General features: G+C 29.0%; 6 protein-coding genes across 10 annotated transcripts; 3 read left to right on the forward strand and 3 right to left on the reverse strand.

Moving 5' to 3' along the window:
- Positions 1-270: 270 nt before the first annotated feature.
- Positions 271-1,376, forward strand: Rpe (ribulose-phosphate 3-epimerase). Its single transcript, XM_083051440.1, has 4 exons — positions 271-507; positions 634-741; positions 811-1,032; positions 1,142-1,376. The coding sequence occupies exons 1-4, from the start codon at positions 271-273 to the stop codon at positions 1,259-1,261; spliced, it is 687 nt and encodes a 228-aa protein (XP_082907566.1). The 3' UTR covers positions 1,262-1,376.
- LOC145943673 (28S rRNA (uridine-N(3))-methyltransferase) lies at positions 1,098-2,826 on the reverse strand. The gene is made up of 2 exons (XM_083051404.1): positions 2,699-2,826; positions 1,098-2,615 (listed from the first exon to the last, which is right to left on the reverse strand). The coding sequence occupies exon 2, from the start codon at positions 2,545-2,547 to the stop codon at positions 1,441-1,443; it is 1,107 nt and encodes a 368-aa protein (XP_082907530.1). The 5' UTR covers positions 2,548-2,615; positions 2,699-2,826; the 3' UTR covers positions 1,098-1,440.
- Positions 1,142-8,105, forward strand: LOC145943678 (uncharacterized). Of its 2 annotated transcripts, none has more exons than XM_083051427.1 (7): positions 1,142-1,201; positions 3,875-4,130; positions 4,312-4,438; positions 4,759-4,889; positions 5,964-6,110; positions 6,190-6,366; positions 6,551-8,105. In XM_083051427.1, the coding sequence occupies exons 2-7, from the start codon at positions 3,979-3,981 to the stop codon at positions 6,648-6,650; spliced, it is 834 nt and encodes a 277-aa protein (XP_082907553.1). In that variant the 5' UTR covers positions 1,142-1,201; positions 3,875-3,978; the 3' UTR covers positions 6,651-8,105. The 2 variants fall into 2 exon arrangements, with proteins under 2 accessions (XP_082907553.1, XP_082907544.1); XM_083051418.1 differs by lacking the exon at positions 1,142-1,201 and adding an exon at positions 3,281-3,551.
- LOC145943714 (uncharacterized) lies at positions 6,947-8,684 on the reverse strand. Its single transcript, XM_083051484.1, has 4 exons — positions 8,601-8,684; positions 7,809-8,129; positions 7,505-7,658; positions 6,947-7,037 (listed from the first exon to the last, which is right to left on the reverse strand). The coding sequence occupies exons 1-4, from the start codon at positions 8,682-8,684 to the stop codon at positions 6,973-6,975; spliced, it is 624 nt and encodes a 207-aa protein (XP_082907610.1). The 3' UTR covers positions 6,947-6,972.
- A 1,115-nt stretch (positions 8,685-9,799) lies between these two features.
- Positions 9,800-10,888, forward strand: LOC145943757 (uncharacterized). 3 transcript variants are annotated; one of them, XR_014426573.1, is made up of 4 exons: positions 9,800-10,011; positions 10,098-10,173; positions 10,260-10,348; positions 10,471-10,843. XR_014426573.1 is itself a non-coding variant. In XM_083051564.1 (4 exons), the coding sequence occupies exons 1-4, from the start codon at positions 9,956-9,958 to the stop codon at positions 10,663-10,665; spliced, it is 408 nt and encodes a 135-aa protein (XP_082907690.1). In that variant the 5' UTR covers positions 9,800-9,955; the 3' UTR covers positions 10,666-10,888. The 3 variants fall into 3 exon arrangements, 2 of the variants coding, with proteins under 2 accessions (XP_082907690.1, XP_082907698.1); XM_083051564.1 differs by having other exon boundaries at positions 9,800-10,000; positions 10,468-10,888; XM_083051572.1 differs by having other exon boundaries at positions 9,800-10,000; positions 10,471-10,886.
- A 91-nt stretch (positions 10,889-10,979) lies between these two features.
- LOC145943741 (ABC transporter G family member 23) lies at positions 10,980-21,820 on the reverse strand. Of its 2 annotated transcripts, XM_083051543.1 has the most exons (15): positions 21,570-21,820; positions 20,798-20,899; positions 19,920-20,387; positions 17,176-17,377; positions 14,877-15,147; positions 14,404-14,636; positions 13,798-13,987; positions 13,584-13,670; positions 13,239-13,351; positions 12,753-13,138; positions 12,515-12,630; positions 12,323-12,393; positions 12,116-12,204; positions 11,765-11,941; positions 10,980-11,434 (listed from the first exon to the last, which is right to left on the reverse strand). In XM_083051543.1, exons 4-15 carry the CDS (start codon positions 17,373-17,375, stop codon positions 11,133-11,135), a joined length of 2,235 nt encoding a protein of 744 aa, XP_082907669.1. In that variant the 5' UTR covers positions 17,376-17,377; positions 19,920-20,387; positions 20,798-20,899; positions 21,570-21,820; the 3' UTR covers positions 10,980-11,132. The 2 variants fall into 2 exon arrangements, with proteins under 2 accessions (XP_082907669.1, XP_082907667.1); XM_083051541.1 differs by lacking the exon at positions 20,798-20,899.
- Between the last annotated feature and the right edge of the window lie 1,344 nt (positions 21,821-23,164).

Genomic DNA, 23,164 nt, shown 5'->3' on the forward strand with positions numbered 1-23,164 from the left:
AGTTGCCTGCAAAATTCGTCCCTACAGAGACGAAATCCACGTGCTAAACAGAAATCGGATTGCGATCAGCTGATCGCTGGCGCGATTACGTTGCATCGCAGATCGCAGGTTAAGTTAGGTTATCACTCGCCGCGAATCTCATCATTTGCGTAATATACTATTACATTAAACATACATTCCAATCTATCTCAGTGTAAAAATCACACTGTACATACGTATTATAATTGTGCAAACAATTTCTAAATATTCGTTCATTTTTTGACGAAAGATATGGCGAAGTGTTTAAACGCAAAAATCGGTCCGTCGATTTTAAACGCCGACTTGTCACAACTTTACGAAGAATCACAAAAGTTACTTGACAATGGCGCGGATTACTTGCACTTGGACGTGATGGACGGTCATTTTGTTCCCAATCTTTCGTTCGGCCATCCGATTGTAAAGTGTCTTCGTAGTAAAATAAAAGATGCCTTCTTCGAGACACATATGATGGTGTCTAATCCGGAGCAAGTATGTAAGATTCGAGCAACTTCGATTTTAACCCAATGTTTTTTTCAAAAAATACTTAAATATATAGATTTTCATATGAAATAAATTTATATCAAAGAAAATTAAAAGAATAATTAATAATTACAGTGGATCGAGCCCATGGCTGATGCTAGTGTGGATCAATATACATTCCATGTCGAGCCAGTAGAAGATGTTCCTCTAATCTGTAGAAAAGTAAAGGAAGCAGGAATGAAGGTAATATTATCTAAAAATTTATATATTTTAAGTGGAATATTAATGGATTGTAAATTACTTTCAAAATAGGTTGGTGTGGCACTTAAACCAGGAACATCTGCAGATGTGATAATAGATTATGTCGATCTAGCTGATGTGGTCTTAATAATGACCGTGGAACCTGGCTTCGGTGGGCAGAAATTTATGGAACCAATGTTACGGAAAGTCGCATGGTTAAGGGAGAATTATCCTGGATTGGACATTGAGGTCGACGGTGGAGTTGGACCAACTACAATTGAAGCCTGTGCAAAGGTATAATTAAAGATTATTTCAATATGTAAATAATATTATCAAGAAAAGAGTTGGCTAGTCTGAAATTAAATCGTCAACTAATTATATATTTATTATATTATTTTCTTAGGCTGGTGCTAATATGATTGTGTCCGGCACAGCTGTCATAGCTTCCACTGATCAAGCTAAGGTAATTACAACTCTTAGAGATACAGTAAATTGTTACTTGGGTCACAATCATTCAAAATAACAATTGAAGATACTATAAATATGTAAAGCATTTTTGAGAAAACATTTAACACATTTTTATAAAAATATATATGTACAAAGCTCTATTCTTGATATAAAAACAATTAATGTGACAAGATTCAATATGATTTTAGAGACAAGATACTTATCTGTTTCTATTATTTGCTATTATTATTTATTTTAAGAAGTGATTTCTTTAGGTACTAATTTAGTTCTTAATTCGGCTAGAGTCAAAAGAATAGCTTCTTCTGTTCTGATTGTTCGTGATCCTTGCTGAGGACATATGTTGACATATTTATGAAATATCAAGGATGGATCATCGACGTCCAAATTCGGATCCACGTCCACAGCGGCTTCTAATCCAGCGACACCTCCAAATACCATGAGACAATGATGATATTCTAAACTCTTCGCTTCTATTTCATCGATCAATGTTCCCTTGTCGGATGTTCCAATTGTCAAGTCGTATCCTCCTTTATATTGACAATTTGTTAGCACTTCTGTTAGATGCTTGACTAGTTTGACAGTGTAGCCCCAGTAAATTCCAGTTTCTGCGCGTGGTATGTTAGGTGGTACAATGATACCCTTCAGTTTCTTCGAATTTGGCTGCTCCGCCGGTATCTTCACCGTCACCCTTAAACCAGGCACCAGCACCTTATCCACATGAACCTCGCTCAAAAGTCCTACATTCACCTGAGATCCTTTGCCAATCTTTATGGGTTTGTTGGTGACTATCCCCTCTCGATACAGAGACTCGTCCATTTGTCTCAGATGATGTGGCGCGTCCAAGGGATTCAGCAAACCTGCGTACTGCAAGTCCTTGTGAATCGGAAAGAAGTACTTCCTCAGATACTGCGGGCATTCCAAGTACTGCAGTATCCTGGCCAATTGTAGGCATCCGAGCCTAGCCTCGCCCAGCGCGTCGTCCTTCCTAATCTTTTTTCTCTCGCTCTCCGTAACGTCACCCTTGTCGTCGAACACTATGATTTCGTCGACCTTGTAGATACACGCTGCACGTGCGATCTGTCCCGCCAGGTACGTTCGCAGCTCCGGAGACTGCGCGTTATCGAGGATGGATCCTGGTACCGCGATGCTCACGGTACAAACATCCCTTCGTTCGTACTTTGTTTGCTCCACGTGCTCCTTCAACTCGTTCTTCGATTCCCTCTCGAGTTCCTCCTTCTTAAGCTTCTTTTCCAGTTTCTCTTCCCTCCACTGTTTTCGTTGCTCCTTCCGTTTGCGATTGTATTCCTTCCAATTCTTTAATTCCGGCTTTGCCGCCGACATTATTTTTTCTCCTCCAAACCCGCCGAATCTTCTAAGTTTTTTGTAACGCCGTTAACAGTAGAGATAACCTAAAATGTCAAAACATCATGTGCATGGCAATAGGTAAATGTACATACATACGTAAGAGAAATTCATTTAAGAAAATAATTACCGCAGTTGAACGAAGTGTACATACGCAATTAATTCGCTAATTCCAATGATTTTTAATACGTATTTGGAATTTTATTCCTACATTGAATTACGCGCCGCATCTTGTTGCCTAAACCGTCGACATTTAAGGTGCCTTTTCATGCTGACGCTCGACGCTCGACGCTTTTAGCGTCAAAAGCGTCACGTGACCAAATTGACGAATTGGTATCTTTATTTTTGGTCACGTGACGTCTTTTGACGCTAAAAATGAGCGCCGAGCGTCAGCATGAAAAGGCACCTTTATGTTGGTGACCACGTGACCACGTGATCGAGATGCCTCGAACGATCCATCGTTTCGATATCTCGAACATCGCAGTTCTTCGATAGATTTCGAATCGCACGTCAGTCATAATAAAGTTCGCTGCCGCGAGACACGTTCGAGTCTGCACTTTTTTACGCTCACATTATTGTGCAGTAAAAGTATAGCTCTTGTGCATAAAAAATATCGATATAGTTTATTGTATCGCGATCTAATGAATATACAGAATATATATATATATATATATATATTTGATCGAAAACGCGAGAGTTTTGCTCCAAAGAAGTGTAAAATTAACAAACGAGTGCGTGTACGTGTTTGTATGCACTCTTGTCTAAGTTCGCACCTTGCAAAAGTGTGACACGCTTGAATTACGCAATCCGGATACCTCGTCGCGATTTCTCAACGTCGCTTCGGCGTCGATTCAAATCCGCTCGACTTTTATTATGAAGTGTCGACTCGGCAAATCGCATCGACACTTTAAAGTGTCATTGACGAAAGTCTCCAAGTAATACACACAGTGCAATCAAGTTTGGTAGAATGCCGAAAGCCAAGTGTAAGTATCCGAAAAGTGTCAAAATTCGAAAGTTTCAATGTTTTACAAAATTTTTCTACTATCGCAAAAATTATCGTGTGTATCTTGTCTCTAATAAAAGTTCTTATCTATCATTCTTATCAGTCGTTCTTATCAATCATTTTTTGTCTGTGCGAAAAATGAAAAAATTTATATAAAAGAATAATATGAATATATTATATTTTCTTTTATATAAATATTTATATATATATTTCACACACAGAGAAAAAACTGATAAGAACTTTTACATAAATATTCATCGTTTATATAAAAGAAAACTTAAAAGAGAATTTAAATATTTTCAGACTTTGACGAGGACAGACTTCCTTTCTTCCTGGACGAAAGCAAGGTCAAGATTGTTAATCTTCCGTACATATACCCGATCCAGGGTTCTCAATATAATTCGCCGATGCTCAAGGGTGTCGCGCATCAATTAAGGAGATGGCCGAACGATCTGTTCTCCTCGTTTATGGCAGCGTGTCTCATCATTAGTGGCTTGGTCCTTTTTGCCTTCGTCACGGCAATACTTTGCTCACCGGCAACGAGCGATGATAATTGTTGGTACGTAATCATCATCACGAATTGTTTTAATATACTTTCAAAAAAGTAAAAATTAATTAATTTTAATAATAATTTACATCAATACATTGCACAATAAAAAAAATATTTTGCATTCTTTATGAATCGACAAATATGTAAATTTACAATTAATGATTAATGACATAATCTATCAACATTTTAGTGAATACAATATCTTGGAAGACGAGCGTTCATTCAATGTCTATTTCGTGAAAGAAGCTGGGCAAGTCTGGTCCAGAAAAGAATTCTGCTATATCGAGACTGCGGCGAGAGAACAACCCGATCTGAACGTATGTCAATATTTTTTAATTCTATTAAAGATTTATTTGAAAGTAATTAATTTATTTTTGCAATAAAATGTTATTTTCAATATGCAAATTTATATAGAGCAAACATTTTCTATGAGAGATACAGAAATTTTACAAACTCTATGAAAATATTGATTTTATTTTTTAAGAAAAACATCAGTCGATCATATTATGAATTCCCTAAGTAGCAAATGCACATTATTTGACGTCAAAATGACGTGTGCTTGTCACTTGAATTTTCTCCTTCTTCTCGTCATAATAACAACTTTGCACATCAATTTTATAAAGTATATATTTTCTAGATACACTTGATTAATTTGATGCGCACTTCCGATGCATTAAATATCCCGGAAGCTCGTATTAAAATGGCACTAGCCACTCAAAATATCAATATTCGCATAGCCGATTTATCGATTGACGAATTCTTCAGCAAGTAATTATTATATAATATAATTCTCAACATACACACTCAGAATCTATACAGGATATTTTTCTCTCTCTGTAAAACAATTTTTATAGTATAATATATATACTATATTTAATTATATACACTGAGAGAATTTTCTTTTAAAATTTACTCTAAAAATCATGGTAATCGTGGGACAATATGATATGGAAAGAATTTTATGAGAATTTCTTTGATTAATATTTGTCACAATAAAAATAATAATATCTATCACAATAAAATATAAAACATGTTTGATTAATTTTATGCAGTTTAGTAAAATTAATCAAACATGTTTTATTTTTTATTGTGATAGATATTATTATTTTTATTGTGATAAATATTAATCAGAGAAATTCTCATAAAATTCTTTCCATACCATTTTGTCCCATCACGATTACCATGTTTTTCAGGGTAAATTCTAAGAGAAAATTCTCTCTGTGTACATATATTGTATGTGAAAAGTAGCTCAACACTTTGACGGTCACTGTTATATATGTGTGATTTAGTTCTGTCAGCGATTATCGGCTGCAATGGTGTCACGTATTTGTGATTTTCCTTGTACAGCCTCTTATCTTTTTATTCAGCATAGTCATTTCACGTTTATTTAAGTTTTTGCTATCTTTTTCTTATGAGATTTACGGGACTATTTTAATATATTTATATATTTTTATAATACACTGTTTTTTTAGTTTGACTTGCTTTTATCAATCTAAGAAAATATTTCGTTTCTTTTGCATTAAATCCACCGATATTTATACTATATTACATTAAACATCTGTGATCAAATCATTCAATCAGTTTCGATTCAAGTTTTCAGAGTCTTTTAGCATTGTTGCATATGCATAAATATTATACAATTTAAATAATGGTAATTTTAATGATTTTAAAACAACAAATACATAAGCTTTTGTAGATATGTTAAGAGCGATTCTGCGAAAAATATCAACGATAGACAAAAGCTTTTATGCAAAAACGGCCATCAAAGTATTGACAAGAAATTAATACATAACGAAGAAACATTTCTTTGTATAATTTTCAATTATATTTTGAAATTATGAGGTCAAATTTATCGAACATTGCGAAAAATTTGAGCAATGGATTGTTGCTGATGGCAGCAAGAGCATATTTACTCTGGAACTCTCCCGGAGTTGCTATGCATCCTAGTGCATATTGCAACCTGTCGAATATCAATAAATTTCGGTGGAGGTAAGTGCGGCGATTATAAATAAATAATAATGAATAATTGATAATCTCCCTCCTAAGTGATTCTATTTTATTCCTGAAGTAAGGAAGAGAAACAAAATTACATGCCTAATAAATTGATCACGATTGATCCGACAATCGATTTGCAAGCAACAGGAGTACAATGTCAAGCATTTTTAGGATTTTTATTACAGGAAATATCGAAAAATGCAACGCAAATTTATAATTTAAAGGACGTTTTGCATAAATTTTGTCCGAGGTATTTACAGTTAAAAATGATCTTTTTCTTTTTATTTTCTATAAATATTTTAATAGAAATAATAATATAGTAATAATAAATAAAAAATAATATATATTATATAATATAATAATAATGTAATAATATAAATATAACACATATATAAGATATTATAACATTTATTATAAACTCTTATGTTTTTTAGGATTGATAAGTGTCCTGAAGTACAAATACTTGATTTAAAATCACGATGCCCTGTCAACGTTCTCGATTGTCCTACCATCCTACCGACTGGAAATTTTTAGAAATATATATATTGTATAATTAAAGAGCTTGCTCTCTCTCTCTTTATATAAAGCCATGGAAAAATTCAATATAACTGGACCTGAAAATTTGCATTTAAAAAATAAAAGTTAGAAAAGAACTATGATATTTAGATTTTTATGATAAAATTTAATGAAATTAAAAATTAAACGCGATTAGAAGAAAAAATATATTCTTCTTTAATTAAGAAATACCGCTACAAATTTTGTGAAAAAATGTGTGTATATAATATATACACTGAATACAAACTATATAATATACATAATGTCTTACTCATCGTTCTGATGTCTGTCATCTAGTCTGTCATAATTGAAACTTTCGATACTCGTAGAGTCGCAAAATACCCAGCCACGTCCAGATTTCTGCCACTAAATAAAATATAAAAGATTCGATATGTGTAGTAGCGTTCACTACGCAATTCAAAATGAAAAAAAATAAGAAATAAAATAAATAGTATAATTAAATCAAATAAATTAAATATAATAAAAGCAGAGCTATAAAAAATTCTTTGTAAATATAATATATTTTTGCATATTTATCAAAATTTCTATGTTTAATATTATTTATCAAAATGAATTGTTCCTTTTTTTTATTATAATACAATTTTTTAATCTAGTTTTAAGATAATTCCAATACAATAGGCAATATTCTTTAGAAAAAAAACAGACAATATTTTAATTAAAATTAATGATTTGTAAATTTTAGTCAGTACACGATAGCTTGCTTACATTAACTAAAGAAAATATATACATATATTCTTTGTATTTTTGAGTGACGTTTTTTGTAAAAAGAAAGAAAAGGAGAATAAAAAAAGAATAAAAAGAGAGAAAGTTACAAATCAGTAGAAGGATTCCTGCGGCATAAAGCAACGCGGTTTGTAGCCGAAGATACCCAAAGAGATACCAAATTATTTCAATCGCATCGCAGGAATCGTAGACAAGTTCGGCCATAAAAAGACTCATAAGAGGCCAACTAAATTGCGGTTGTTTCTAAAATGCGTAATAATCGAAATAAAATAAATAAATATAAAAGTAAATATACAAAATGTATAAATGTGTATAGTAAATGTGTAAATATGTAAAAGAAAATTTGAGAAGAAATATAAAATATATACATCATTCAAGAATAATATTATTTACCAAGATAATGGAATAGATAAGCATGCCAGTTGCAATAGCAGATATTATGGAGTGTGAGAGAGAATAGCCCAAACTAAAAGTCATAATCGTTTTTCTCGAAGAAAAACCATGAAGAATCTGTCCATTCTCCAAAACACTGTATTGCATTGGTCCGTGATAACACAAGAACAATATTAGCAAGGCTAATAACGTTCCTTTGATTATCTTGAAAATTTCACTGTCAAAGAACGTTTTCTTTTCCAACGATTTATCAATCTTTCCGATCATTTGAGAACTGTCAGAATGATTCTTAAACATGTGGGGTGATATTTTAGACTCGATCTGTGAAAGAAAACAAAATTATGTGAAAATTGAAAAAAATTGTATACATGAAGATAATATAAATTCAGAGAAGAAAATATAAATACAGATTTTAATAAATAAGTAAGTAAATAAATATATTCTTATTTATAAAATATATCTTTGTGTATATACATCTATCTAAATATTTATATATAAATTTTATTATTTATATATTGCTGTGTAAAATAGATAAAATTTTATTTTATTTATAAGTTTACAAATTTTGCATGTATATGTATTTTTATTCATTTTATTTTTAATTTTAGCATATGTATTATATTTGCATCTTTCTTGAGAATATATAATAATTAAGAAAAAGAATCTTAAATAATAATATCTTAAATAATTAAATCTCTAAATAATAATAATCTTAAATAAATCTTATATAAAGCAATAATATATAAGATAATATATTAATATATTAAATTTAATTTACGAATATTGCAATACCGTTTTTGCCTGACGACTGCAAATTTTTATTTTTTCCGGATAACCTTCGTGATTGTTACGAATACGACTTGACACACGATTCATCGTGACTGATAGATGATAATAAATTTTTTAAAACGGAAGAACTATAACTTTGACATAAAAAAATATATATATATATGTGTGTAAATTATTATTTTATATATTATTTTTATATAAGTAATACATCAATAATATATAAATACATAGAAGAGAAAATCAGTACTTTTTCAAACATATATGACTCATAAATTTACAAAAGCAACACGGCGAAAAAAAGATTGTAGAGACAGAAAAAATATAAAATGGAGAAAGAAATCAAATAATGAGAATGTAAATATAATTAAAATAAAGCAAAAAACTACAATTACACAACTATTTTGTAATAACAGCTAAATTCGCTCACTTCATATTATTGACTACATTATGATTTCACAACTCGACAGCTTGTATTGCTTGTATAGTAATTATTCATTATTAGGCTATCAAATTTTATGAACTTGGAAAATAATAATTAATACATTTATGATTAACATTTATGATTTGTTTAACTAACTAAATAAATAAATAGTAAATATTTTATTTTATTTCACATAAATTAACAAGTAAAAGTTTATTTAATCATAATAAACGTTTATATATAATAAAAGAAAATATGTAATTCAAAAATTTTATTTATTTATATAAATATTATATGTATTACAAATATATTACAAATGTCTTATCAAATTAGGTTGATTTACATTCAATTGATGTTAGTCAAATTGCGATCAATCGAAAGGATGGCAACAAACAAACCTCGAAAATTTGCGGAGACATTGCGGATACAATGAAAAAAATCCATTAATCGAATTGCTTAGTACCTTTGTATTTGGAATGAAAAAATTTATTAAACGAATTGCTTAATAATTTGTATTTGGAAAAGCAATGCGTTTTTTCCAAACGAAGAATTGGGACATGAAACGAATTATGGCTTTTCGTGATCGACGAAACATAAAGATCCATAGTGGACAATTTGTAATTAAATATTTACTGCAATTAATTAATTATGATTTAACTATATATGTAACATAAAATATATATTTATTTTTATAAAAAAATAATAATTAATTGAATAATTCAAGGACTTTGAATTTATATATATAATATATTATCAAACGTATTATTTTAGTTATTAACAAATTAATTTAGTTCTTAAAAAGATTGTTAAGAAAGAAAGTATATAATGATATATTTATAAAGAAAATATATACTTTCTTAGGTATATTTGTATTTCCTTTTTTTTTATTTTGCAGAGAATCGGTCGAATAGCTTGTTCTTTGTGCGATCATTATGTCATGGGCAGTTCGTTATATGTGATCGTTTTGGGCCTCATTGGGACCGTTAGTCTATCGTAATACTCTCAACATGTTAATTTAATGATTTATCTGTGTCAAATAAAGAACAAACATTTAAATGCACTATTAAAAATTTCGTCAGGTAATCACGGCTCTTGATATAATACGCACAATAAATTATAAGATTCCCAGAACATCGCGTCATAGACTTCAAGAAGGTAATAATCTATTTCACGTCTTACATTTTAATAAACTATTCTAAATTGTTACAAATAATTAATTAGATATTAAATGATAATTACAGTGCCCTTTACCGTCGAGAGAGACTTGAAGCTGATGACATCAATACTGGGAATCGAGCATTATACTTTAATTATGTTAGGCGCCATCACGGTGAGTATATATTATATATATATAAGGATTAAAATAATATAATTAATAAACTAAATCAACGACTTTTTGAATGAATTAAATAGCTTTATTTCTTCTATAAATATGTAGCTTTGCTTTAGCAGGAATATCCTATGCTACATACGCCTTGGTTATTGATGCAACTCTGCGTCATCATCGTGGAGATAATCGTCTTTTTCGTGAGATTCTTTCTGGATGGTTTGCACATAAAACGCAACGAAATATTGCAAGCGATATTTACTTTATATAACTGGTTGCAAGTCTTCTGTCTTTTTCATCGACAGACACGAGCCATGTAGTATGACTTGCTATTTTTTATACAAAATTATTACATAATTATATTATTTTGATTCCAGGATGTATTTTATGAAACACTGTAATAATATTTTTGTGCGTCTTTGAGCAATTAATTTTTATTTAAATAAATTAAAATTTGAAATATAAATTAGATTAAATATTCTCGAATTTTAAATATGGATGTTAATTTATAACAATATGTATATCAGATTATAAAATTGGAATTAAAACTTTTACATATGTTTTTATTTATTTAATATTATTATTTTTATAATATTTATATTGATACTTTATATGCATACATACAATATGTATATATATATATATACAAAATTTATTAATATACATAAATATGTGTATATATATTTCTATTTCAATTTTATTTTATATTACAATTTACAAAGAACTATTTGGTTGATTCCTTTCTATATTTGTAAACCTATCCTTCCCCTCCCCCCCTTATTCTAAGTTAACCCTTTTTAAACTTAAGTAGTAATATTGATAAACTCATGAAGATACTGATCCAAACGAAGGTAGCAATAAAGCCATAATATATCGTAGGTTCCGATATCGGCCAGCCTCTGTTTAGCATTGATCTCATAGATTCCGTACTTTTTGTCAGAGGTAACAGAAAAGTAATATACTTTAACAAAGGGTGCATGCCTTCTATAGGCCAGATAATACCGCACAACGTCACAATTGGAAGAAAAGAACCCATAGCCACATACGTAGCGCTTCTTTCGGTGTCGCAGAAACAGGCGATGACAAATCCTAAAAATTAAATTGTGTTTTTGGAAAATATTTCTATATTTTTCAGAAAAAAAGCGAAATTTTTCAATTTTTCATATGTTTTCACAATTTTTTAAAACAAATTATTTAAAAAATCGCAAACATTTCGCAAAAATTAAAACATATTTTGCAAAAGATTTGTATTGCTCAAATGTGATACATAATCATTATGTTATACATAATAATTTGATCATTAGAAAACGTTTACTTTATAAAAGAACGATTTATAAAATTTTTATAAATATTTTATGTGTGTGATATTTTATATACTGTCTCTACACTCCAATATTAAAATAATAGTTAATGAATTACCGAAACACATGCCGCAAAGACCCGTGAGAACAGTCAAAAGAGTGATCCAGCCTATGTCACCTACGCAAGTGATCTTAAAGATAGCGAATGAAACTACAAGAACCATCACGCATTGTCCTACCACCACTGTGAATTGCGTGATTACTTGACCGAAGAGAATCTCTGTACCAGTAAGACCTGAATAAATTATATAGAATTATAATTAATTATTTATCAATTACAAGATGAATCCAATTTTTTATTTCATATGTATTATAAATTTTATAATTTATTTATTTGTTCGAAATACTTCTTTTTATACGTTCGTTTATTATGGGTTTTAATATTTTTATTATTATTATTATAACGCACCTGATACGAGAGTTCTTTCCAATAAACCTTCATTTCTTTCCAGCAACATGGAGCCCGACGTCAATGCGACCGAGAGAAAGAAGATAATTCTAAAAGAATTACAAATTTTTATTTAACCTCCCCTTTGAATCACTAAAAAAATGTTTGGAAGAAAGAAAATTAATTTTAACGCATGTATATTACTATTACATTAATGCAAGTACTTACGTCAAAATTATTCCAGGAGCTGCGAAATCCGTAAAGTTAGGGTCCATAGGTCCATAGATTGGTGTGTTGAACTGATGTAACAATTAACGACAGAGATAAATTATTGTCAATAATTAATTTAAAATATTATAAAACACATAAGTTTAACAAAAGGAATAGACATCTGCTATATATGCATAATTATTCTCTTACTTGCAAAGGTATATTCGTCAATTTCTCGCTATAGTTGCAAGCCACAGTAAGCTCCTTTGCAAAGTCTTGAAACGCGTAAAGCAGATCTCTTTGCAACAATTGTGCTATCTGTTGATCTATGTAAAGAATGCGTTAAAACGTATACGTGTCTCGATATTGGATTATCGGAAGATTATTTATTTTACAACAACGAGAGGAATATTATACAAATTCAAAGATTTAACGTTGAGAGACTTACTCGACATGTCCATGGCGACTTTCATCTCTGAAAATTTGATGTCCCAGGCCTCGGCATTTCTGCCGTAATCTATCCTCGCCTTAAGAGAGTCGGAATAATTCGACGGGAACGTTATGGCGCCCCATGCCCAGCCATATTCCACTGCATTTATAGCTTCTTCGTCGTTATCGTATGGTAATAAACGTATAGTCTTCTTCTGCAGATACTGAAGATAACGACAACTCAATAGTGACCAATCGCATCCGATTGTGGGAATACAAGGTTGCATGCTGTTGTTGAGTTCGTTGTTAACGATGGCTACTTTTAGACCTACTGGATCCTTACCGATGGAAAGACAGAAGAGGATTATCTGGGCGACCGGCAGGGCAATAATGAATAACATTATTCTGCGAAAAAAACATAAAACGAGAGTGGAAATAACAATATTGCAGTTGAAAAATAATAAACGCAAAATAGATTTGATGCAAAAACGTAATATAGAATTACCCGACATTTCGCCACATCCACAAAAAGTTCTTCCAAATAAGAGCCTTCATATGCATCGGATCGAGCATAGTGAATTTAGAGGAACCTTTTTCTTCCGGCGGCAATCCTCCCAGCTATTAGGGGAGAAATAAGGCGGAAATAAATGACATATTGTTTTGTGCATAGAAAGAGCAGAAGAGTTTCTTGTCATTTGGAAAGAATAAATTTTTCCAGGTAACAAAATAATATTATTATATATAAAAAGAAATTGTAACTCTGTCATAATTATTAGAAATAATTATTTTAAAAATTATTTTAAATAATTTAAAAATAGAGTATATATTCTCTATTTCTAGAAATTATTACACTGTCATCAGCCGAAATGACTACACTTTTCCTTCGACTAGATACGCTCACGTTGTCACCGAATTCACCACTCATCTCGTCCACGTCCTATGAAAGAGAAGAGAAATTAATATATTAATAAAATACATACAATAAATATTTCATAAAAATATATACGAATGTGCTAAATAATTGCAATCGGAGCGTGCCAAAATTTCTTCCCATTTATACTCACCTCTTCGGGTGGAACGCCCGTTAAATTGCTCAGAATACTGCTTCTTCTCCTTAATCCTAAATTTTGCCTCTTACTCAGTTTCAAGAAAACATCTTCCAAAGTATCTAATCTATGCATCTCCATTAGTCTCCTCGGTGATTCCTCTGCTAAAAATTTGCCGCTTCTCATCAAGCCAATCATACCAGCTTGCCTGGAGGATTTGACAATTTATCATTTCAGTAATTTTCATAATTACTTAAATGAATTACTTATAGAAAAAAAAAACATGTATTATTCATATTGATGCATTATGCATTATGATAATATAGGATGTATAGCGAGTGACTTTATTTAATACATATATTCAAATACTTAATAAATAAATTAATTATATTAATCACAAACTGATTAAATTTTTTTTATTTGATTCTGAAAAAAGAGAATTGAATAAATATAACGTTTTTCTTACTTTAATTCAAGCACAGAGTACGTGCTGTACAATTGGCAGTCAAACAAAACGCGGTCAAAACTTTTAATATTATATATTTGACATATATTAAATCTCAGAAAGTAGATACTAGTATCGTAAAATATAGTAAAAATATAAGTGATTATTGCATAACTTGCCTGGCCTCTTCGATGTAATGCGTGGTGATAATAATGGTCTTATTACCGTCTTTGGTTATATGCACCAAGTGGTCCCAGATACTTTGTCGGAGAACAGGGTCCACTCCAACCGTCGGTTCATCCAAGATCAAGAGTTCTGGATCGGCTAAAAGAGCAGCCGCGAAGGATACTCTTCTTTGCTGACCACCAGATAGATTTTTGACAAAACGATTCTCCGAAGGCAATTGTAAAAACTACAATCAAAATATAAATATTATTGAGAATCACAATATTCTAAGATAATAATAATATTTATAGTAAACTAATAAAGAAAGTTAAAAAACTTATGTGTATAAGAAAATACCACCAAATATTATTGAGAGAATTTTATTTTTATTGATAAAAATTTGGAGTAATTAGATATTTTTAAAATTCTTTTCCTAAGTTTAAATCTCTTCAAGATTTCGGCCTTTCGTGATGTAGATATACTTCACCTTGATTAGAAAGTCCAGCTTATTGTCCACTTGATCTGTTGTCATGCCGGCGCACCAGCCAAAATAGATAAACGTTTCTCGAATGGAGAATTCGCCATAGAGCGCGATCTCCTGTGGCATATAGCCGACCCGAGGACCGGGCACGCCGGAGCCCTTAGAACCTGGTCGGCCTCCCAGCACCCAGATTTCGCCGGAATTCAAGCGTCTCCGGCCGACGATGCATGACAATAAAGTGGTCTTTCCGCAACCACTTGCCCCAAGTAATCCATAACTGAATAATAAAATGTTTATATTGCAATTGTAACAAAGAAATATTATAATAAAGTAATAATTATTGCATAAAATTTTACTACACATATCATATATATTATATAAATATCGATATAACGTAACAATTACATACATAATATTATAATTTAATAACAATTATATATTATTTATGCGTGAGTGCCTGCGTGTCGATATATTGTAGAACGATATATATCGGACCGCGGACGTAACAATATATGTATATAATATTGACACAATATATATATGTTGATAATTCATCTTGTTTATTTATATATTATTATCATATTTATTATATAATATATTGGCAAATTTAAAATTTTACGTAAATGTCACAGGAAAAAGTCAACTGATAAATTGATCTAACAACAAGCTGAAAATTACAAATTTTTAATATTCAACTTGTTATTATATCAATTTGTTAGTTGACTTTTTGTGACAAAAAATTTTTAATTTATCGACGTATTATAAATATGATAATAATGTAACGAAATAAATAGTTGGTGACACACATTAATAGAATTTCTCTTAAAGGATTATGTACTTTTCAGCAAAGAAAGAATAAGATGAATTCTTATACTAATATATTCTTTTTGTCGCGGCATTGAATTCGAAAATTGTTTATTGAATGCCTATTTGTGACATCAAAAGATATATTATACATGTGAATGGATCTCTTCCATTTTTCTTTTCATTTTTTTCTCTTTTATAAAAAAGTTATTGTAGAAATAATATTAAAAAAATATTATATAAAAAAGTTATTATATAAAAAAGTTATTGTAGAAATAATATTAAAAAAATATTATATTGTAGAAATTACATATATTATTATATATAAAAAGTTATATGATTAAATCATAGATAAAAAAATTTTAATGCCGAGTAGTTTTATAGTAGTTTTTTCATATTTTAATAAATATTCATGGCTCTTTTAATTTTATTCCTACCAAATTAACATTTTTATTCTACTGTTTTGTTAGGTTATCAGTCTAAATTTGAAAAACATTTATAAATGTCCAAAATTGTTATGCTCTTGAAAGACTTATTGTTAGTGTAGAAGATAAATAGTAGAAGATAAATAAAATGATACATACATGAATATTCTAATTCTTCTTTTACCTTCAGTAATTTTACCAGTACTAATTAATATTTTAAAAATGCAAATTGTCTAATGAGTCAGTTTGTAGATAAATTATTTCAGTTTTGGTTGTCTAAAAAATGTTTACGTGTATTTAGGCGAGTGTTTTGAATGAAAAAGTATGTAAAAGTATGTAATTTTTTTTTTAACATATACACACAATCTGTAGGTTATAATTTTTTAATCATTAATAAAAGTTAAGTTGTAGACTTTTGCATTCCCGTTCAGACAGTCATATAAATTTTGTATTCTCGTTCAGAATTTTTGTGAGACTGATGTTTTTCTAAAAGAATTAGGTTTTTACTTGGATTTTTTAAATATGTTTTTGATAATATATAAACAATTTTAATAAATTAAAATTAATGTTTTTTTTCAATAATCTAGTTTTTAAAAAATTAAGAATGAGGTGCGATTAGGAATATAGTGTACCCATAATCAGAAATTATCATTATTTTACATTTCCACTTTAAAAAAATTAATTACTTGATTGAAAAATTTATATTTATATATTACAGTTAAAAGTTCGTGTAACCACGTGATTTATTCAATTTTTATTTTTTAAAGAAAATCTTGTTCAAATATGATAAGATTTAAAAAATAAATCCAATATATTAGGCATACTTCCCATAATCAGCATAAATTAATTTGAAATTTTTAATAAAAATAAAAATAATATAGTCGTATGTATACATTTAAAACTTTTTACTATTTAACATTAAAATTTTTTAATTTAATTTTATATTATTTATTGACTTTTTATTATAACCTAAATTATTTTTATAAAATATGTACAAAATATATTTATTAATATTGAACTAATTACCACGAAAATTTGATCACTTTTTATATTAATGTTGCAGGAGGATTACTTACATGGTGCCCTTTGGTACAGTCATGTTGAGACCATCTAGAATGATGTTGGGGTTGTTCTTGGATCCATATTTCTTGAATGCCCTTCTGACGCAAACCGCTTGCCTTCTTCTTGTATCCAAGGTCGACACCTGCGACTGGAATTGTGCCTGTCTTCGTACTTTTAACTCCATCAGCGTGCTCGGTACGGTCGCACTTTCCATCTCTGCATTTAAAGAAAAGGTACGTGATTATACGTATTTCCATTTCACTTCATTAATCATCCAGATAAAAACATGTTTTTTAAATCCTAAATTGATAGGCTATACTTTTTCCTCTGCTGTCACGCTGGTGACATTGTCATACGATAATCTTTTACATTTTTTCAATTATTAAAAATGATAAATTATACATGACGCGATCGACTTGAAATCTATCCGCGAGAGTTCAAAATCTCTCTTTTCTTTTTTCTCTTTCTTTCTTCTACTGGTCCAGTCACATAAGTGAGAGTATCTGTTACGATATGTTACATCATTAACGCCTTATGAGTTATCGCTGATCGAATACAGAATAGCGTTGTCGAATAATTGTAAAATTAATTTGGTTATTAATCAACTGAACATATGATTAGCATACACATATCACTCATCATTCATTATTTCGTTAATTTACTATTGAAATCGCTTATGTTCGAAACAAGCATTGAGATTAGTTTCAATGTTGCTCACATATTTACCTTTTGTTCAATCAATGAATTATCTTCCAAAAATATAATCATTTCAATATTTGACATATATTACAATGATCAAATAGTCTTAAGTGATACCATAGTGACATCATTAGAGACAAAAGTCAAGATTTAAAAATCTGTTCAATTTTCTTATTTTATTAAAAGAACAAATATTTAAGAGAGACAACGCCAGGATTTTTTTGCGCTTTAAACGAGCTGATTTTTCTCTTTTTTAATTTTTTGAAATTGCGATTTGATGATTCGATTAAATTCTTAATTTGTTAAGAAATATGTTGCGTCACGTTTACCATTGTTGCCAATTAATTGTGCCATATTATAAAGGATTTTGTTTTTTTTTTTGTGGTAATTGTCTTTATTTTATTCGCGATGCCTTGTATGTGACGCGTAATGACATTTATTAAAATATATATAAAAAAATTTTTTAAATTTACTTTAAATGCGTATTACATTTCTATGAATCTATTTTTTTAATTTTACTTTTTTTTACATATAAAAAAGAGAGAAAGAAAGAGAGAGATTTTACTTTTGAAATATTATTATTAATATTACAAATAATGTTTAAAATATCCTGTTGTATCTGCTCATTAAGCAATATTTTTAACCATTCAGTGATACGATATAATATTTAAAATTCTTATTTTTCGAAAGTGGAAATAATCGGAGTTATTGTGACAATTCAAAAAGGATCTTAATAGACAATCTTAATAGAACTCAATAGACTCCGAGATATTACATAATACCTGTGCTGATTAATAAGATATATCGCAAAACTCGCGTATCGCAACAATAAGTATATAATCACGGTATATGAACAATTTATCTTACGAAACCGGCATTAATGGGTTATTACATCAAACGGTAACCGAAAAATGTAAGCGCGATGAGTAAGCTACATGCTACGCAACGCAGCTGCTTTCACGTAATTTGTTCATTTCTTTTTGCGCGCGCAAGAGAGATATACATATATGTATTACGAAAGAGCAGACCAACGAAGAGAGACTGCCTAAGGTTACGTCTGATCGCTTTCCTTTCTTTCAACTTCTTCAACGTGTCGGTTCTTTCCGATGAACTTGCTTACGTTGCAGTCAAACGCAATCACCTATCGAACGAGTATACGTCAGTATTGCGGGAGATACCCTCTGTCTCAAATTAATTTGAATTCGATAATTACATAGTAGAACATAATAATCGATATATCGATATGTCGATATATAATAATTAGAGTTTGCATTTTTATTTTTAAAATTAAATTTTTTTACTTTATTAAAAATTCAATTATAAATTTTTTAGGTGTTCTAACTTTTTAAATAAAACTAAATGTGCATTAAAACTTTCAACTAATGATAATAAATAATTATAATCTTTAATATAGTGTTATTTTTATATTTGATTATTATAAAATCTTTAAGCAAATTTTTAAAAATAGATAACTCGGATTTGCATTGTATTTTTATCAATGATGTTGTGATGTTATATATAAAATGAATCAAACGGATTCGTTATATTTGCTGACATGTCGAGTGCAATTATGTAGAGTTTTTTTATTGCATCGACAATTTTCCTTTGACTGACTTATACCATTACAGAACGAAAAAATGACTACTAGTCAATGATGCTGGCGCAATCGTCAATGATCGTTATCGCAAGGATAATGTCAATGTCGATCGAAAAAGTCACACAATAATAGCTTTTTGAATATAATATTATATGACTAATAATTTATTTATTTGTACGGTTATATATATATATATATATATATATATATATATGTAACATATAATTCTCGTATATATGAGATAAATTACATTTTTTATGATTAATATATATATATAAAACTAATTAAATATAATAAGTATATATAAACTTAAAAATATAAAATATAATATAATTAAACTCTAATATATATATAATTTATCTCTTTCTTTAGAAAAATGAATCATTCATTAATATATTCCATATGTAATGACATTCCATGTATAATGACTCAGTAAGATTTGCAATTTAAGGTTATACTAACCTGCAGGATTTAATGACAAGAATTATGATGCCTTCTACTTCTCTGAACAATGTCTCTTTGAAATAAGATCAGTGCGAGATTAACTCTTTAGCGAGCACTTTTGAATAATTTTTTTTTTTTGCTAAATATCATTCTCTTGTTTATTCCACTCGTTTAACTTCCACTCGTTTAACTTCTTGATATCTTCTTGATAAATATTTATAGAGATTCTTCAAGAATGTGTGTGTATTTTTGAGCAGCTTATTTCTTTATTTAGTCTGTTTGCTTTTTTTTCAAAACATATATCTTCTTAATTGATATCTCTCTCTTTTTAATAAATCCTTTTACTTTCTTTATTATTTCGCGGAACCAGTTTTCGAGCCATAATTGTAGATACTCGTTGATGATCCTTACAATATGTTTGTTTTTTAATGATAATTAATGATAAATCTTCAGCTTGCTTCTTTTCAAAAAATGCATATTTCATTCCTGGTATAACATATTTTATCAGAATTAATTTCAATTCATAGACAAAATGCAATAAAGATTTTAAATATTTAAAAAAAATTAGATGGGGGATTTGTTAATTTTAGAAAATCCAAAGTAAAAAGTTTTAAATTTATAAACTGAATTGTTACTACTTCTTATCTGCCAGTTGACGATGAGATTCTTTGAAATTTTCATTGACTTTTGCATCCTAAAGTCCAAAGTTTAGTATTGTAATTGAGAAGCACTTATTTTTAAAACACCGATAAAATCAATTAAATTCTTATAAATTAATATATTAACTAGAACGAAAATAAATAATCAACAACTAGATATTGAAGTACGAGATTTAAAAAAAACATCTATTTTTGAAAATTATTGCGAGAAAATCAATTTTTTACTTAAGATGGTACCTATATTGTGAAGAATGCAAAACAATCCTTCAGTAGCACTTTGAATTTCAAAGATATGATGAGTAATAATCTTGCACAATTTCTTATAAATCTTATAACAGCCTTGAATGTTAAAATAAATGTGTAAATTACAAAAGTTACTATTCAAAGATCAAATTCCAAGATTCTCAATTTATAAAAATCTTCTATATAAGAGAGCAAAAATTTAAGTTACTACATTGTTTTATACGGAATTAATTAAATTTTTTAAATATCAAGCTTCTCTAGAACCTTTCTTCAAAACAATATCAGAATTAATTAAGAGATGAAAAGCTTTTTTGAAGATTACATTATTCAAACATTAAAAATACTACATTTCAAATTTCAATTTTCTTTATCACAGCATCAAAATTGTATTAAATCTCAAAGAATTTTTTATCACCTTGTAAAAATCAAAAAAAATTTAACTTAAGTCTTTTTACTTTGAAAAATTCTCCGAGAAACACTTTTGCATTATCAAATCTCGATTTGAAGTAGTATATTACAGTCAAGAAAAACAATTGTTACACACAAAATTTCACTAAGTTTCAAAATACTAAATTAACAAAGATCTATTTCTTGATTTAAAATCACAATTTGTTGTTAATTATTTTGAACGATATTTGTAACACACTCCAACATAAAAATATAAATTCGATTAATACTACAAATATCAGAAATTCAATTATCAAAATTAAAATTTTAAAAGATTTTTACAAAAAACACTTTTTAGGAAACTTAAAGCTTCACTCACAAAATCGTATTATAAAGAACTCCTAATCCTAAAAGACACTTCCGAACGACGTGAAAACACTGTGAAGACTCGATCACGATCGCGAGATTCAGTGCGTTTCACGTCCTTATCTTGTTCAGAACCTGACTGACGGAAGATCGAACTCGAGAATGCGATCAGTAAACCCAGAGGCCAGTCTACTCTGCCAGAGTAGAAGTGGTCGCCTGACCGCGACGAGACTCAGCGAGAACTGACTTTGCTTGGCCCAGTCAGACTTCGCGGACAAATGCTGTTTGTGCAATCGTTCTTTTTGAGCAAAACAGTTTCTCTTAGAGGGGGTAAGCTTTAACGCTGTTTCAATGCTGCCTAAACGAATCTTGAATTATTCTGAGGATATCCAAACAATACGTGCCCAAACCAACATAACATTAAATTATCGACTGATAAGAAATTCATATAGAGAGAGATATTGTCAGATCAAGACGATCGAATCGTGATGATTTATGCATAAAAAAATGTTAACCAAAATATTGCAGGATGTTAAAAAATTCTTCTTGAGCGACAATTAGAAAATTTGCCACAATTATTGCATATAGTGAATTTTGTACTATTTTGTTCTATATTATTCAAGATAATTCTTCTCTGTTATTCAAGGTAAAACGATTCGAAACCGGTTTGTCTAGGCAGAAAAATTTCCAAAAGATTGTTTGTTTTTATTAAAGATTACTTTTTTTTTTAAGCAAAAGTCACGAATAAGATGACTCACTTCAAAAAAAGAAGTGAATGATTAAATTACTTCTTTAATTACTGTACAGTTCTTACAATAAAACTAAATAAAATTAAAAATATAGTGGAAAATGATTTATATATATGAGGATAATATAAATTCAAGTGTAAGAATAAGATTTTTATTTTATAAAAGAATGTTGCGTAGAACTGAAACAACTATTGTACATTTCACGCAACGGTACAATAGAATAAATAATATTTGTAGAGATAAAAAATACTAAAAAATATTAAATTGAATATATACTTTAAGATATTAAACAACTTCTTACTGATTCAGGCCATAAAACCGAGAAAGGCGGAAAAAACTGATTACGTCATGTGTTAAAAATGTCAATATTTTCCTCAAGTTTTCTATGCACTTTGTATTTGTTAAAAAATTCTTAAAAAATTCTAAAAAATTAATATTTGTAACAAATATTTTATAATTGCATATTACAATTTTCTTAATATCTATATAGAATAAAAAGTAACAGTAATATAACAGTAAAGTAATAACAATATTATATAATTTGACATTACATAATTTATTACATAAATAAAATATAACATACTATTTATTAAGATAAATTACGAGACAGTATAAGAGCTTGCTTGGAAATTGTAAATGCTCGATATATAGAATGTCTATAATTTGTGATTAAAAGATTAATAATTAATTCAATATACAATTTTTAAAGGAATTAAAAACTCATGAAAAGCTTTGTAATACATAACTGTCATTTTTTAAAAATAATTAAATGGATTGGAAGCAATTTAAAAATATATTTTTTTATTTTGAATTAATTGGTTTAACAGGATTCATATTTACGATTTATAAAACATTTCTT

The sequence above is a fragment of the Prenolepis imparis genome, unplaced genomic scaffold, assembly GCF_030444845.1.
Source record: "Prenolepis imparis isolate NDT839.2.m4 unplaced genomic scaffold, iyPreImpa1.0 SCAF_1, whole genome shotgun sequence".
NCBI lineage: Eukaryota > Metazoa > Arthropoda > Insecta > Hymenoptera > Formicidae > Prenolepis > Prenolepis imparis.